Below are 12690 nucleotides of genomic sequence, written 5' to 3'. Positions count from 1 at the left end.
CCGCCTCCGCCGCCGCCGCCATCTGGCTCTTGATGGTCATGATCTGAGGAGCGTACTGCATCTGGTCGCTGCGCCCAGCCACCCGCGCCCCGCACCCGGGGCCCTTGAGCTGCTGCAGCTCGCGCAGCGCGGCGTCCACCTGCGGGGGCGGGGCGGGGCGCATGCCGGGGAGGGCCGTGAGGTGCCGGGCAGTCGGCCGCGCGGCCAGCCATTGCGCGGCACGGCGCCGGCAAAGCCTCACCTGCTCGCGCCGGCCCCGCACTTCCTGGGCCATGTCGAACCGCTCGTATGTGAGGGCGCGCTGCAGCTGGCTGTCCATTTCCAGCTGGAACAGGAAGAGGACCACCTGTGGGGGGCCGGCAAGGGTGGGGGAGGGAGCGGAGGGGGAGGGGAAGGAGGGCGCGAGAGTGCACGCGTGAGGCAGGCAGACAACGGGTGGCAACACAGGCCTGCGTGCCGGCGTGCCAGCTTCCCTGCTTCCCATGCCTGCCACGTGGTGGCATGGCATAGCTTCATGCACGATGTGCTGCCGCTGCTGATTCATGACTGGTGCATTGCATGCCAATGTCCCCCAGGCCCCTGCCCAGCACCCACCTCTTTGTTGATCAGCATGGAGCGCTCCGCGGTAAGTGTGGCGGTGGCTACGTCGTCAGACTGCACCGCACCGGGGCGATGCAGCCCGCGACGCTGTGCCTGCCGCGCCGCACGCCCTGCAGCAGCGCCGGGAGAGTGTGGTCGGTGGTGGGCGGGACCGCGCAGGGCGCAGTGGTGTGTGCGCACAAAGGGGCGTGCGGCGGGAGATGCGGCGGCCGCAGGGTGCGCCGGGTTGGAGGTTAGGGCCAACCGGCCCCCCGCACCACAAAGCTGCCTGCTTTACCTGTCCTGGCGCCACTGGAGTGCAGGGGCCGGCCTCCGAGACGGAGAGCTGCCGCGCCACGGCCTCCGGCGACACGGGGCACAAGCGGTTGTGCACGCAGCGGCTGCAGCATCACGGCTTGCATGGTGCCACGACGCCCGCTCGGGGGAGGCCCGGCGCTGCGGGGATGGAGCCTGGGGCTGGGGCTGCTGCACGTGTGGCGCACTGCTCGCGGCACTCTAGGACGCCGCCCACCTTGCTGCCGTGCAGTGGTCTGCTTCCAGCCCGACGTTTCCTGACCTCCCGGTTTGGCCAGCTCAGCCACATCTGGCTAGATGGCTGTGCCTTAATCGTCATCTCCAGGCAAGTTACAAGTTCCCAGGATTTGTTGGGAGGAGCGGGGCGGCGTGTGAGCGACCCATTCGCACACCTCCCCACACCCAGTTCTGCACCTGAGCCACCAGACCCCCTTGCAGCACCCTGCATTGCTCCATGGCTTCGGTGGTTGCACAGGCAGCGACCACAGGGGCCGCTGCGAGCCCCGCAGCTGGGTGCCGCCGCACCCGCGCCACCGCCGCCGCACCCTTCTGCTTCGCCGGCAGCCAGGCTGCCCGCCGCGGCTGCCAGCAGGCATGGCGGCGGCAGCTGCAGCCCGTGCGCGCCAGCAGCGAGGAGCAGCCTGAGCAGCAGCAGGCGCCGGAGCAGGGCAGGCTGGTGGCAGACGCCGGCGTGGGCGCCGGCGGCGAGCAGTACGTGCAGCTGGGCCCACGAGACGATGATGTGCTGCCAGACTCGCTGACAGACGCGCTGGAGGATTCCAGCAGAGCCACGGTGGAGGCGCTGGAGCGGGGCGTGGACCGCTGCGTGGTGCGGCCAGCGGGGAGCGCGTTCATGGGGTTTGCGTCGGGCACCTGGACCTCACCTCTTGAACTGCCTCCTTCTCCCTCTTGCCTCTCCACCTGCCTCCCCACCCCTCCCCTTGTGTGCGCCAGGTGGAGATCCTGCTGCCCGAGCTGTGGGACCCGCTCAGCGGCCCCGTGTATGCCGAGGAGGGCGACCAGCAGCGGTTCTGGAAGCTGACGCGGCGCTTCCTGGAGAACCTGGCGGTGCTGATGCCCGGCAAGCGCATCCGCGCGGTGAGGCCGACGGCCGGCCGCCGCCCGGGGCTGGCAGCCAGCAGGCTCCGCGCAAAGCAGGAGCCCTGCGGTCCCTTGCCTCCCATGCCCTCGTCACTCCCCTGTTCCTCCCCACACTCCTTCACAGACACGCACCACCACCACCACAACAACAACACACACACGCGCGCCGCCGCTGCCGCTGCCGCAGGTCTACCCCGACGTGGGCGTGTCTGCCATGCTGAAGAACCAGTGGACCGACGCCACCTTTGCCTTCGCCTCGCTCAACGACCGGCGGCCGGTGGCGGCGGAGGACGACGTGGTGGTGCTGGCGGCGCCAGACCCGCAGGGCGCCGACGACGCCATCCGCATCTCACAGGGTGGGCGGGCGGGCGGCTGGGCTGGATGTTTCTGGCAGGCGGGGAAGTGGGTCGCTGGTGTGGGCGGCTGGGAGGGAGCTGGGGGCGGAGGGGAGGCAGCCAGAGCAGGGGAGCTTCTGTGCCCAGCCTGTGGCACCGCTCCCCCGCTCCGCCGTCTTCTCCACTGGCATGCCTCACCCCTCCTGCCTGTCCCCCCCACCCCCACCCTCCCCGCAGGCCTGTCTGAGGGGCAAATCATGGTGATGTTCAACCCGCGGCTGGCCAGCGGCGACGTGGGCGTGGGCCTGTCCATCCGCCGCATGCGCGAGTCCTTCCTCTCCCGCTTCACCACCACCTACAGCCTGCGCCCCATCGCCGACGTCGGCTCCGTCTTCCGCCGCTACCCGGGCATGTGGCAGGTGTTTGTGCAGGACGCGCAGGTGCAGGGGCGGTACAAGCTGATCGCAGAGCGCCTGTCACGGCCAGGTGGGGAGCACCAGCCCTTGCACGCCGCCACGCACCGTGCGTCCCCTGTCCCGCGCCCTGCCGCCGGTCCACCCGCCTCTGAGGGCCGACCACCCAGGGCGCTGGTGGCGTGCAGGCGGCGAGGATCTGGACTACATCCTCATGTCGGAGTTTGGCGCGCCAGAGGGCGGCGAGGGCGGGCAGCAGGGCGGCGCCACCGGCTTTGTCAACCAGCTGGGCGTCACGATCAGCGGCCTGCAGCGCTTCATGCGCTCGCTGTCGCAGTGAGGGGCCGGCGGCGATGTGCCTGCTACCCAGGCTGGAGGGGCAGCCGTTACGCTGCGTGTGCGTTACGGTTTTTGTGTGCAAAAGCAAGAGAAGGAAGTACCGAGAATGTGTAGCATGCAAAAGAACATGTAAGCGCTGGTCACGGGTAGGGCGGAGGCATAAAAAAAGCAACGATCACGAGGGAGCATCAAGGGACAGTGGCATCACGCCAGCGACACCTGTTGGTCCTCCTCCACATACTCTATGGCCGCGCTGGCCTGCGGGTCCTGGCACAGCCACAGCAGCATCGAGCGCGACAGGTTGCCCACCAGCAGGGGCATGGTGTCCGTCAGCGGCGCCAGGGCCTGCGCGTCGCTGGGGTCCAGCTCCGGCGCCGCGCCGATGCGGTCCAGAAGCTCCTGCCGCTGCGGGAGGCTCTTGGCGCTGATGATGTAGCGCTCCTGGTCTGGCACGTCGCCCACAGGCACCAGCTCGCCGCCTGCATGCAGGAGGGCGGGGCTGGGCAGTGATGACAAGAGAAGCCAGCCACAGGCAACGGAAAGGGGGCGGCCCGCTCCCACTCCCACCGCTCCCGGCCCCCGCCGACTGCCCACGCGGTAGAGACCCCAGCGCGCGGTGCGAACCCGGCACGACACCATGCATGGCGCCAGCAGTTGTCACCTATGCGCACGGTAAAGGGGCAGTCGTCAATCTCCGATTCCGCGGCCGCAGCTCCAAAAAGTAGCAGCAAGCAGGCGATCAGCCTCATTCTGCCACTTTTGTGTGTTATTTAGTCGTGGGAATGGGCCGGTTTGGAGGCTATGGAGGCCTTCGGCCCCTCCTCCTCTGACCTGGCAGTTTCTACTGCAGGCTTGGCATGCAGTGCATAGACCGTCGAAGCTTCTTCATGCAGGCGTACTGTTCAGTTGCAAGTGTAGTGTCCCGGCCACTGCCAACTCCGACACCTTTGACCAACTCGCCGCATGGCGGGGGAGGAGACCTCCACGACCTCAGGGCAGGCGACGCTTGGTGTCGGGGGCCCTCTGGGTGGCGAGGCAGCGGCGCAGCAATCTCCCAGCGCAGCAATGGCGGCAGTGCAGACCCTGCGCCGCTCACCCGCCCCGCCAGCTCTCGCCCCTTCTGCCAGCTACGATGATGCCGACCTGGATGCAGCCGCGCTGAAGCTGGATGAACACTCGCGCCTGCTGCGCGCCGACATGCTGGCGCAACTCCTAGACTGCAAGCGGAAGCTTGGCGAGCGGCAGCAGGCGGCGGCAGCGGCGGCGGCTGCGCAGGGCGCATCACAGCTGGCCGCAAAGCAGCAGCAGGTGGATGCTGCCAGCGCTGAGCTGGCACGGCAGCGGGAGATCGTGCGGCGCACCGGCACCGTGCTGTTCAAGGCGGCGCGATGGCGGCGGCAGCTCTCTCTGGGCTGCAGATCATGGCGTGCCTGGCGGGCGTATGTGCGCAGGTGGGCAGGCAGCAGCAGGCGTTTGCACCATTTATTGTATCTGGCCTGCTGCGCGAAGGTGTTCTTGCAGTAAGGCAGGCAGCAGGCATGCAAAGCCGTCCTCCTGCCGGGCTGCCACATGCAGGCAGCGCAGTCTGAAGGCCAGGGTGCAGGCTGCCACCGAGCACTACGAAGTGGGGAGGCTGCGGCGGGCGGCGCTCCGGGCCTGGCGGGCTCTGGCGGCCGCTCAGTGGCGCCCCAGGGTGCGCCATGGCTCCTGTGCCCAGTGCTGGCCTGCCTCATGTTTCCAATTCCATCAGCGCTCCCCATTCACCCCCGTCTGCCGACTGCAAGCCGTGCAGGTTATGGCACAGGCCGCTTCAGCTGTGGAGGCGGAGCGGCAGCGCATCACACAGGAGGCGCAGCAGCTCGCCGCCCAGCATGCACAGGTCTGCTGCAGCTGCCGGATTCAATTGATAACCCCCGCCTGCCTGCATTCCCTGCTGAGCCACCCCTTGCCCGCCTTACCATCAACTGTTTGGCAGCGGCTGGCGGAGGTGGAGCAGCAGCTGGCGGCGGCGCTCGAGGCGCGAGCCGTGCTAGAGGCTGACACGAAGCGGGCGTTCATGCGGGGGGTCTGCGCCCTGAACTTGGAGGTGAGCCTGTGGGGGCCTCAAGTCACCCCACCACACACACGCTTGAACATGGAGAGTGCACAAGGTTACCTGCACAGGGCCGGCCGGCAGGTGGATCTCATGTGAAACTGCTTCTCAAGGGGGGGAAGCGAGGTTCTCGGTTGCTATGCCTGCAGGCAATGGCGCTGATGAAAGGCGGCCTGCCAGCGGGCGGAACAGAGCCAGCAGCCGGTGTGCGTGCAGACGGGCAGCAGCCAGGGGCAGCTGCGGACAGCCCAGGCGCTGTGCAGCAGGCGGCAAGCCTGCCAGGAACAGGAAGCGACAGAGGGAACGAACTCGACCCTCCTCTGGCACAGCGACACCAGCAGTTGGTTGCCAAGCAGCAGGGGGCTGCGCACCTTGAGCCAGGCTGGACCATCGGTGCAGGCCAGTGCGGCACGCACACAGGCCAAGCTGCAACAGCAGGGTGGATGCCTCTGGGTCTGCCACGGCCGCTGCTGAGCAGCGGCGCACCCGCCAGCACGCCTGTTTCGGCCCAGCACAATGAGCCGCCGCTGTGCGCCACCTCATGGGCTGGGCTGGCAGGTGATGGCACCCCTGCTGCTCCCAGCGCCAGGCCGTTGCTCAGGCCAGCAGCAGAGGTGGCCCAGCCGCTGGTCACCCTGGCTCCACGCCAGCCAGCCACAATCATGCCGCTGCCTGCCAGCGGCCAGCTCCCTGTTGTGCGGCACCCTCCCAGCAGCACGGCTGCCAACCAGGCGAGGTGCGCCACCGCGCTCCCCTGCAGCCTGCCCACCAACGTGCCTCCCCTTGTGGCCATCATGCTGGCTGGCCGAAAGGCGCAGCCACAGGTGCGGCCCGCGACAGCTCCCACCAGGCGCGTGCAGCCCAGCGCAGGTGCACCGGGCCAGCAGCAGCAGCAGCAGCAGCAGCAGCAGGTGTCGCAGCGCTCGGTGGCAGGCCAGCAGAGGGGCACGCCCGGGGCAGGGTCGAGCCGGCATGCGCTGGTGGTGCGGGGCGCAGTGGCGGCACCCGGAGGAGAGCCGGCGGCGGGAGGCAGGGGTGCAGCGAGCGGGAGCAGGGCAGGAGGTCGGTGGGGGTAGCAGCGAGTGACCACCACTACTACAGTTCTGCCTGCTGACTACTGTATGTACTGCTGGTTTGCCTGACTTCCCAGCCACACCCGAACGCTTGTAAATGGACCCTATCTGCCAGTGTTTCTGCTCACAAGATAGGGTGCAGTCGCGCCAAACAGCATGGTTGTAGCGAGAGAGACAAAACTTGAGGACACAAGTAGCAACGGAAGCAAGAATGGAGCAAGCAAGAGCGCAAAACTTGGTACCCACGGTGTGGTGGACAAGAAACAGCATGCAACTATCTGTGATGGGACAGGACGAGATGCGAGCCGCGGCTACCGGTCCCGCAGCAGCACCTGCACGCTGAGGCAGTACGGCGTGAAGCTGCACAGGCAGTACCGCAGCGCCGCCAGCAGCCCGGTGGCCGCCAGGCCCAGCAGCAGGCCTCCGCGGGCGCTGGGCGCCTTGAGGGCAGCGCCCGCGCTGAACAGGAAGGTGGCGGCGGTGCACAGGGCTCCTCCCGCCATCGCCTCTGCCGTGTCTGTGATGCCAAAGGGGTACAGCAGGGACTTGACGAGGGCGGCGGTGTGCGCCGACTCGTGCGCTCGCGCCGCCGTCAGCGCCGCCGCCACGGCCGCCACGGCCGCCAGGCCGCCGCCCAGGCAGGCGCCGAGCGTGGAGCTGCGGCGGGCGGGCAGCGTGCGGGCCAGGGCGCCGGCGCCGAGCCCCGGCCCCGCCAGCAGCAGCGCAGCGGCGGGCAGGATGGCCGCCGAGCGGTCCTCCCCCAGCAGCAGCAGGCTACAGGCCAGGTGCCAGCCCGTCGCCACGCAGCCGGCGGCCAGCGCGGCGAGCGCCGCGCCGCCCGCCGCCAGCTGCTGCGGCGGCAGCAGGCCGGCGGCGCGCAGGCCGCGCGGCGGCGCGGCGGCGCCGCCGTTGGGCGTGACGGCGCCGCTGCCATCCAGCGCGCTGCCCGGCCGCGTCAGGCCGCCGCTGCTGCCCAGGGCTGCTGCGTCTGCCGCCCCCGGCAGGCCGCCGCCGCGGTGGTAGGGCGCCTGGTGTGCCAGGGAGCCGGCGCTGCCGCCAAAGCCGTTCATGCTGCCGGCGGCGCCCGACGCCGGTTCGGCGGGCGGGTGCGGCGGCTGCGCGGTACCGTTGTGTCGGAACAGCGGGTGCGCGGCGTGCACGCTGTGGTGCAGGTGGTGCTGCTGGTACAGGGTGGCATACTCCAGAGCCTCCAGGTCGCTGGGAGCCGCCCCAGGGGCGCCGCCGCCGCCCAACGAGGCGCCGCCCTTGGCCAGCAGCTTGCGGGCTGCGGCCGCCGCCGAGCTGCCCGCCCAGCTGAGCAGGTGGCGGTGCAGCAGCAGCGCCAGCGCGGCGCCCGCGGCCCCCGCTGCCGCGGTGTGCAGGCTGGGCACCTGCGGCCGCCAGATGAGCTGGTCCAGCAGGGCGCCGGCGCCGGCCGCCGCCGCCGCCGCCGCCGCCAGGCCCCAGGCCACGGGCGCGGGCACGGCGCTGCCGCCCAGCGCGCCGCCGCCCGCCGCCGCCGCCGCCGCGCCGGGCAGCAGCACCAGCAGCGGCGGGCCCATGCGCGCCGCCACGCGCGCCGCCGCCGCCGCGGAGCCGGCGCCGCCAAACCCTCCGTCTGCCTGCTCCATGGCCGCAAACAGCATGCGGAAGCCCTCCAGCCCCGCCGCCGACACCGTGGCAGCCGTGGCCACCTGCAGGAGGGCAGGAGGGGAGGAGGGGAGGAGAGGGGGCGTCCACTCAGCATCGGGATCCACTCAACCGAGCCAGGCGAGGGTGCGCAGGTGCACAGGCCCAGGCCAGGGCTAGCTGGCTGGCTGGCTGGCTGGCTGCTTCATATCTGATCATAAGGGGCAGGCGGCGCCAGCTGGCGGGGAGCCTTGCCTGCGCCGCGGGCGTGCGCTCCAGCGCGTCTGGCAGCAGCTCGGCAAACACCATCCACACCATGCACCCCGCCGCAAAGCCCAGCGCCACGGGCAGGATCATCTGCGGGCGGGCAGGCGGGCAGCCGCACAGGCAGGCGGGCGCGCAGGCAGCGGCGGTGAGGTGCTGCAGAGGCCGGCGGGCGCCGCCGCGGGCGGGGCGCGGGCGGGTCGCAGGCGGAGCCGCGTGGCCGCATGCGCCAGCCACCAGCCTCACATTCCAGCCTCAGAACCCAACCCAGCGCTCAGCCCTGCGCCTGCGCGCAGCAGGCCGCCACCCCGCCTGCCCACCGTGAACGCGTCGACAAACATGAAGGAGGGGATGGCGACCAGCGGCTGCGGCAGGCAGGTGGCCACCGACCAGGCCAGGGCGCGGCGCGCGCTCACGCCCTGCCCCACCAGCACCGTGGCCTTGGCCAGGCCCTCGGGTATGTTGTGCACGCCAATGGCAAGCGTGGTGAGCACGCCCTGCGGCAGGGCGGCGCGCGGCGCTGCGATCCAAGCTTCAATGTTCGTTGCGGAAGTAAAGAAAAACTCCTGCCCTCTATTCCAACTTGCGCGGGGCGGCAGGGTGGGCCGGTGCGGTATAGGATAGGATCCTGTGGACTGCCCCAGCAGCAAGCCATGCCAGGCTCGCCTGCAAAACCATCACCCCCCGGGGCTCCGTGCCGCCCCGCTGGCTGCTCCCGCTCTAAAGCCACCCCCCAACACGTCATGGGAAACACGCCCCGCCCCCCAGCCCACCTGCGCCCAGCCTCGCTCGCCGCAGAACGACACGCCCACGGCGCAGCCCTCCCCCAGCGCGTGCGCCGCCATGATGCCAACCATCAGCACCGTCTTGCGAGCTGCAGGGCGGCGGCACGGGCGAGCCGGCGGCGGCGTGACCAAAGCCGGCCGGGCAAAGCAGAACAGCCAGCAGGCAGGCCGGCAGCGGGCACGCGGGGTCCGCGCAAGGCCGGGCACGCAGGCCACAAGCAAGCGCGGCCGCCAGCGCGGGCCAGCCCCGCGGAAAGCTGCGAGCCAGCCAGCCTGCGCCGCGTCTCACCCGCCGACCCCTGCAGCGCCCCAAACTCAATGTCTTCGTACGCCGACAGCTGCTGCTGCACCCAGCGGATGAAGGCGCCGCCCAGCAGCACGCCCGCCACGGTGAGCGCGGGGCCGTAGGGCTGGCCTGCGGGGGCAGGCGGGAGGGGGCAGAGGGTGGGGAGGAGCCGGGGAAGGGTGGGCGGGGCGGCAGGTGGGAGGAAAGCAGACATGCCAGCGGCAGCCACACGCGCCATGAGGGACGGCAGCGCGGAGGAGGCCGGGAGCGCGCCACAAAGCAGGAGGCCAACAATGCCCTCCTGTGAACCCCAGCGCTTCCCCCTGCACCCCCACGGCTCCCACAGCACACACGCGCCTCCCACCCAGCCCCCACCCTCACCGTCGTGCACCAGGTCAAAGGAGGCGGCCAGCATGACGCCGCAGGCGACGGCGGTGGCGATCCCGGTGGCCCCCTCGCTCATCGACTTGACGAAGAAGAAGGGGAGGGCGCCCAGGCCGCCTGCCGCCGCCATGGACAGCGTCATGATGATGATGAGCGGCAGCGGGATGTGCTGGCGGACCCTAGGGGTGGCGGCGCCGCCGCCATGCGCCTGTGCCTGCGCCTGCGCCAGCGGCTGGCTGCCTCCCGCGGCGGCCGCCCTTCCGGCGGCCCTGTTGGCCCGCGCGGCCGCTCCGCGGGCCTGCGCCGCCACCGCCGCCGCGTGCGCCGCTTCCAGCTTGGCGACCAGCTCCGCCTGCTGCTCGCGGCGCTCTGCCGACTGCTGCCGCACCGCCGCCAGCCGCTTCTCCGTCTGCTCGGCAAAGACGTCCCCCGGGCGGGAGCCGCTGACCGCGGGCTGCTTGGCCACCGCCTGGCGCCGCCCGCGCAGCGAGCCGCGCCCCAGCGACGCCTGCTGCTTCGCCTCCTCCTGGCGCGCCGCCAGGCGCTGCCCCTGCGCCACCGCCTGCCGCCGCTGGGCCTCCAGCAGCTCGGCATGCGCCGCCTCGTGTGCAGCGCGCTCGACCTTGGCCGCCGCCGCCGCCCGCTCCGCCTCCCGCCGCTTTAGCAGGCGGTCCTGAGCCTCCTGCCGCCGCCGCACGGCATCCTCCTCAGCCACCTCCTGCTGCCGCCGCCGGTTGAGCGTGCCCTGGGCCGGCCGCGTGCTCTTGCCGGGCTCATGCACCGCCTGCTGCTGCTGCTGCTGCTGCTGCTGCTGCTGTTGCTGGCGCCCGCGCACGTCAGGCGCCTGCACGCCCTCCTGCTGCTGCTGCTGCTGCTGCTGCTGGCGCCCGCGCACGTCGGGCGCCTGCACGCCCTCCTGCTGCTGCTGCCGCCGCCGCCGCGCCTCGGGCGTCTGCTCCTTCTGCTGCTGCTGCCGCCGCCGCCGCTCGTCGGGCGTCTGCACCTGCTGCTGCTGCCGGCCCTGCGTGGTGGGCTGGGGCACGTCCCTCGCCGCCGCATCCTTCGCCGCCTCGTGTGCCTGCTGCCGCTCCTTCTGCTCCCGCTCCTGCCTCAGCTGGTCTCCCTTCTGCTTGTGGGCGGGCGGCGTGTAGGTCTGCATGATGGCATCCTCCACCCAGGTGTCCGCCACGCCACGCGGCTCACCCTGCGGCAGCGGTACGGCGGCGGTGGCGGCGGCGGCGGCGTGTCAGGCAAACATGCTGTGGGAGCTGGCATCCACCCTGAGCTCAACAGGCACGCAGAGCTGTGGGAGCATCAAGTGTGCGACATCAGGCAGACGGCAGCGGAGAGAGGAGCGGCACTGGCAGCGGCGAGGGGGCGGCGGGCAAAACAGCCGGGACGGCAACGGCGGCGGCTCAAAGCGGGGCCCAGTGCGCCTACGACGAGTCCTCACCTCGCTCAGGGATGACTGTGGGCTCCACAGCACCAAGAGTGCCAGCAGGAGGGCGCTGCAACGAAGAGCAACCATGGTGTCCAGGAGACCCTATATCGCCTTGGCTGCTAAGATACAGGATGCATACTGCTGAGCCAGCAAAGATAACTCGAGACCGAGGCAAGCAGGTGTGGGACCGCGGGAGAAGCGCGTGCCAGTTCGATCGCCTCGAGTCTGGCGTCGGGCACTTTTGCGAGCACACCGTGCGTTTGTCTAATACACATCCAAGGGGTCTGGGAGCCGCGTTTCTGACGCGCAGCCGTGATCGACAGGCTGGCGGCCCATGTGGCAATGGAAAACACGGTGGGGGGACGCCCCCGGGGCCCGCGTTCCCCGCCCCGTTCCCGGCGCCGCGCCGCGCCGACTCCCCTCCTGCGCGCACTCAGGGGCCTTTGGGCGGCGTTCCCCGAGCGCCCGGGCGCCCATCGCGCCGCGCCATCCCCCGCCCCCCCCCGCTGCAGCGTCCCCGCCTGCCCGCGCGACTTGTGCGCTTCGTTGATGGCGTGGGGGGCCTACTGGAACGGCCCGGGGGGCCTCTGTGCGCGCGGCAACCGTCCAGCCTGGCGCGCAACTGACACACCCTCCCGGCCGCAATCCTCCCCCCATTCGTCAAGCTCAGATGCGAATCATGACGCATGCGAAGAGATTTCAGGGCAGACTGGAGTAGGCGGCCAACCGCAGCTGCACCTTGGGCATTGACTTACCGAAAACGGAGCCATTAACGTTCGCCTGCAGCGACAAAAGCTAGAGAGGAACTCATGAAGCGTGTACCAAAGCGGGGAAATTGCAGCAGTGCAAGCCCTGAGCACCTTGATTGCCACCTGCCACCCACGTGCCAGGTAGGCCTCCCGATCACCGGTCCCCCCCTGGCGGGGGTCATGAATCCCCCACCCATCATGCATTTCAGGCTTCATCTCCCTCAAACCTCCACCATTTTCCCTCTCGTTTGTCGTGATCGACTCCGGGTAGCCCAAATGCCATTCTAGCGGGGCCTATGGGCCGCGACGAAGCGACCAACTCTGGTGGCAAAGGCAGCAGTCTCGGCGTGTCTGCCAAACGCCTGAAAGGCGGCACCAGCAAGTCCCAACACAAGCATGTTACAGCTCTACTGCAAAACTGGGACAGAGTCACCAAGGCGCATCCTGACCTGCGGGGCGTTCTGCTGTTACAGTCTGCATACTCCAACAGCAATGGATGGGCTAGAACGCACAATATTGCCGGCATGGGCCCACTGCTGAAGGCTCTCTTGATGGAGATAGTGGCATCCGCCGGCGGGCGGCGGGTGACGCCACGCATGGTTGCCGACATTTCGGAGGGGGCGACGGCGGAGAACTTGCAGTTCCTGTTGCGAGTTCTGGAGTTTCTGGCAGCTGCCGAAGTCGTGGGAGGGAAGCATGTTGAGATGATGATGAATGCTGTCACGGGCTGCAAGCTCGACGCCCCGTCAGGTGCGCCTGGTAGCGACGCTCAGGCAGCCAGTCTCTCCATGCCTTGGTCCTGCAGGCTCTGCTGCCTTGCCTGCCTGCCTGCCTGCCTGCCTGCCTGCCTGCCTGCCTGCCTGCTCTGCCTCCCTTCATCAGTTCCTCGGCTGCCTGCTGCAGGC

General features: G+C 70.2%; 4 protein-coding genes across 4 annotated transcripts in view; 2 read left to right on the top strand and 2 right to left on the bottom strand.

Annotated features, from left to right (window-relative positions):
- CHLNCDRAFT_59044 (hypothetical protein) overlaps nucleotides 1–1001 on the bottom strand; it is a gene marked incomplete at its 5' end in the record, with an annotated part of 3002 nt that extends 2001 nt beyond the window's left edge. Inside the window, 4 exons of the mRNA XM_005843922.1 lie at nucleotides 57–139; nucleotides 242–346; nucleotides 595–710; nucleotides 878–1001. Coding sequence (XP_005843984.1) covers nucleotides 57–139; nucleotides 242–346; nucleotides 595–710; nucleotides 878–1001 — 428 coding nt within the window. The remainder of the gene's footprint in view (nucleotides 1–56; nucleotides 140–241; nucleotides 347–594; nucleotides 711–877) is intronic.
- A 626-nt stretch (nucleotides 1002–1627) lies between these two features.
- CHLNCDRAFT_10545 (hypothetical protein) lies at nucleotides 1628–2824 on the top strand (the record flags this gene model as incomplete). Its single annotated transcript, XM_005844005.1, has 4 exons — nucleotides 1628–1723; nucleotides 1849–1992; nucleotides 2183–2351; nucleotides 2568–2824. Coding segments are annotated over 4 exons (666 nt in total), but the record flags the coding sequence as incomplete, so codon positions are not given.
- Nucleotides 2825–4147: 1323 nt separating this feature from the next.
- CHLNCDRAFT_139452 (hypothetical protein) lies at nucleotides 4148–5336 on the top strand (the record flags this gene model as incomplete). The annotated part of the gene is made up of 5 exons (XM_005844004.1): nucleotides 4148–4533; nucleotides 4658–4706; nucleotides 4875–4961; nucleotides 5058–5176; nucleotides 5324–5336. 5 exons carry the CDS (start codon nucleotides 4148–4150, stop codon nucleotides 5334–5336), a joined length of 654 nt encoding a protein of 217 aa, XP_005844066.1.
- Nucleotides 5337–6558: 1222 nt separating this feature from the next.
- CHLNCDRAFT_139451 (hypothetical protein) lies at nucleotides 6559–11123 on the bottom strand (the record flags this gene model as incomplete). The annotated part of the gene is made up of 7 exons (XM_005843921.1): nucleotides 6559–7941; nucleotides 8192–8233; nucleotides 8461–8637; nucleotides 8914–9014; nucleotides 9215–9340; nucleotides 9593–10799; nucleotides 11049–11123. The coding sequence occupies 7 exons, from the start codon at nucleotides 11121–11123 to the stop codon at nucleotides 6559–6561; spliced, it is 3111 nt and encodes a 1036-aa protein (XP_005843983.1).
- Nucleotides 11124–12690: the final 1567 nt, after the last annotated feature.

Source organism: Chlorella variabilis (genome assembly GCF_000147415.1).
Source record: "Chlorella variabilis unplaced genomic scaffold CHLNCscaffold_25, whole genome shotgun sequence".
NCBI lineage: Eukaryota > Viridiplantae > Chlorophyta > Trebouxiophyceae > Chlorellales > Chlorellaceae > Chlorella > Chlorella variabilis.
The sequence above is the reverse complement of the archived record's forward strand: the minus strand, read 5'-3'. Positions and strand labels throughout refer to the sequence as shown.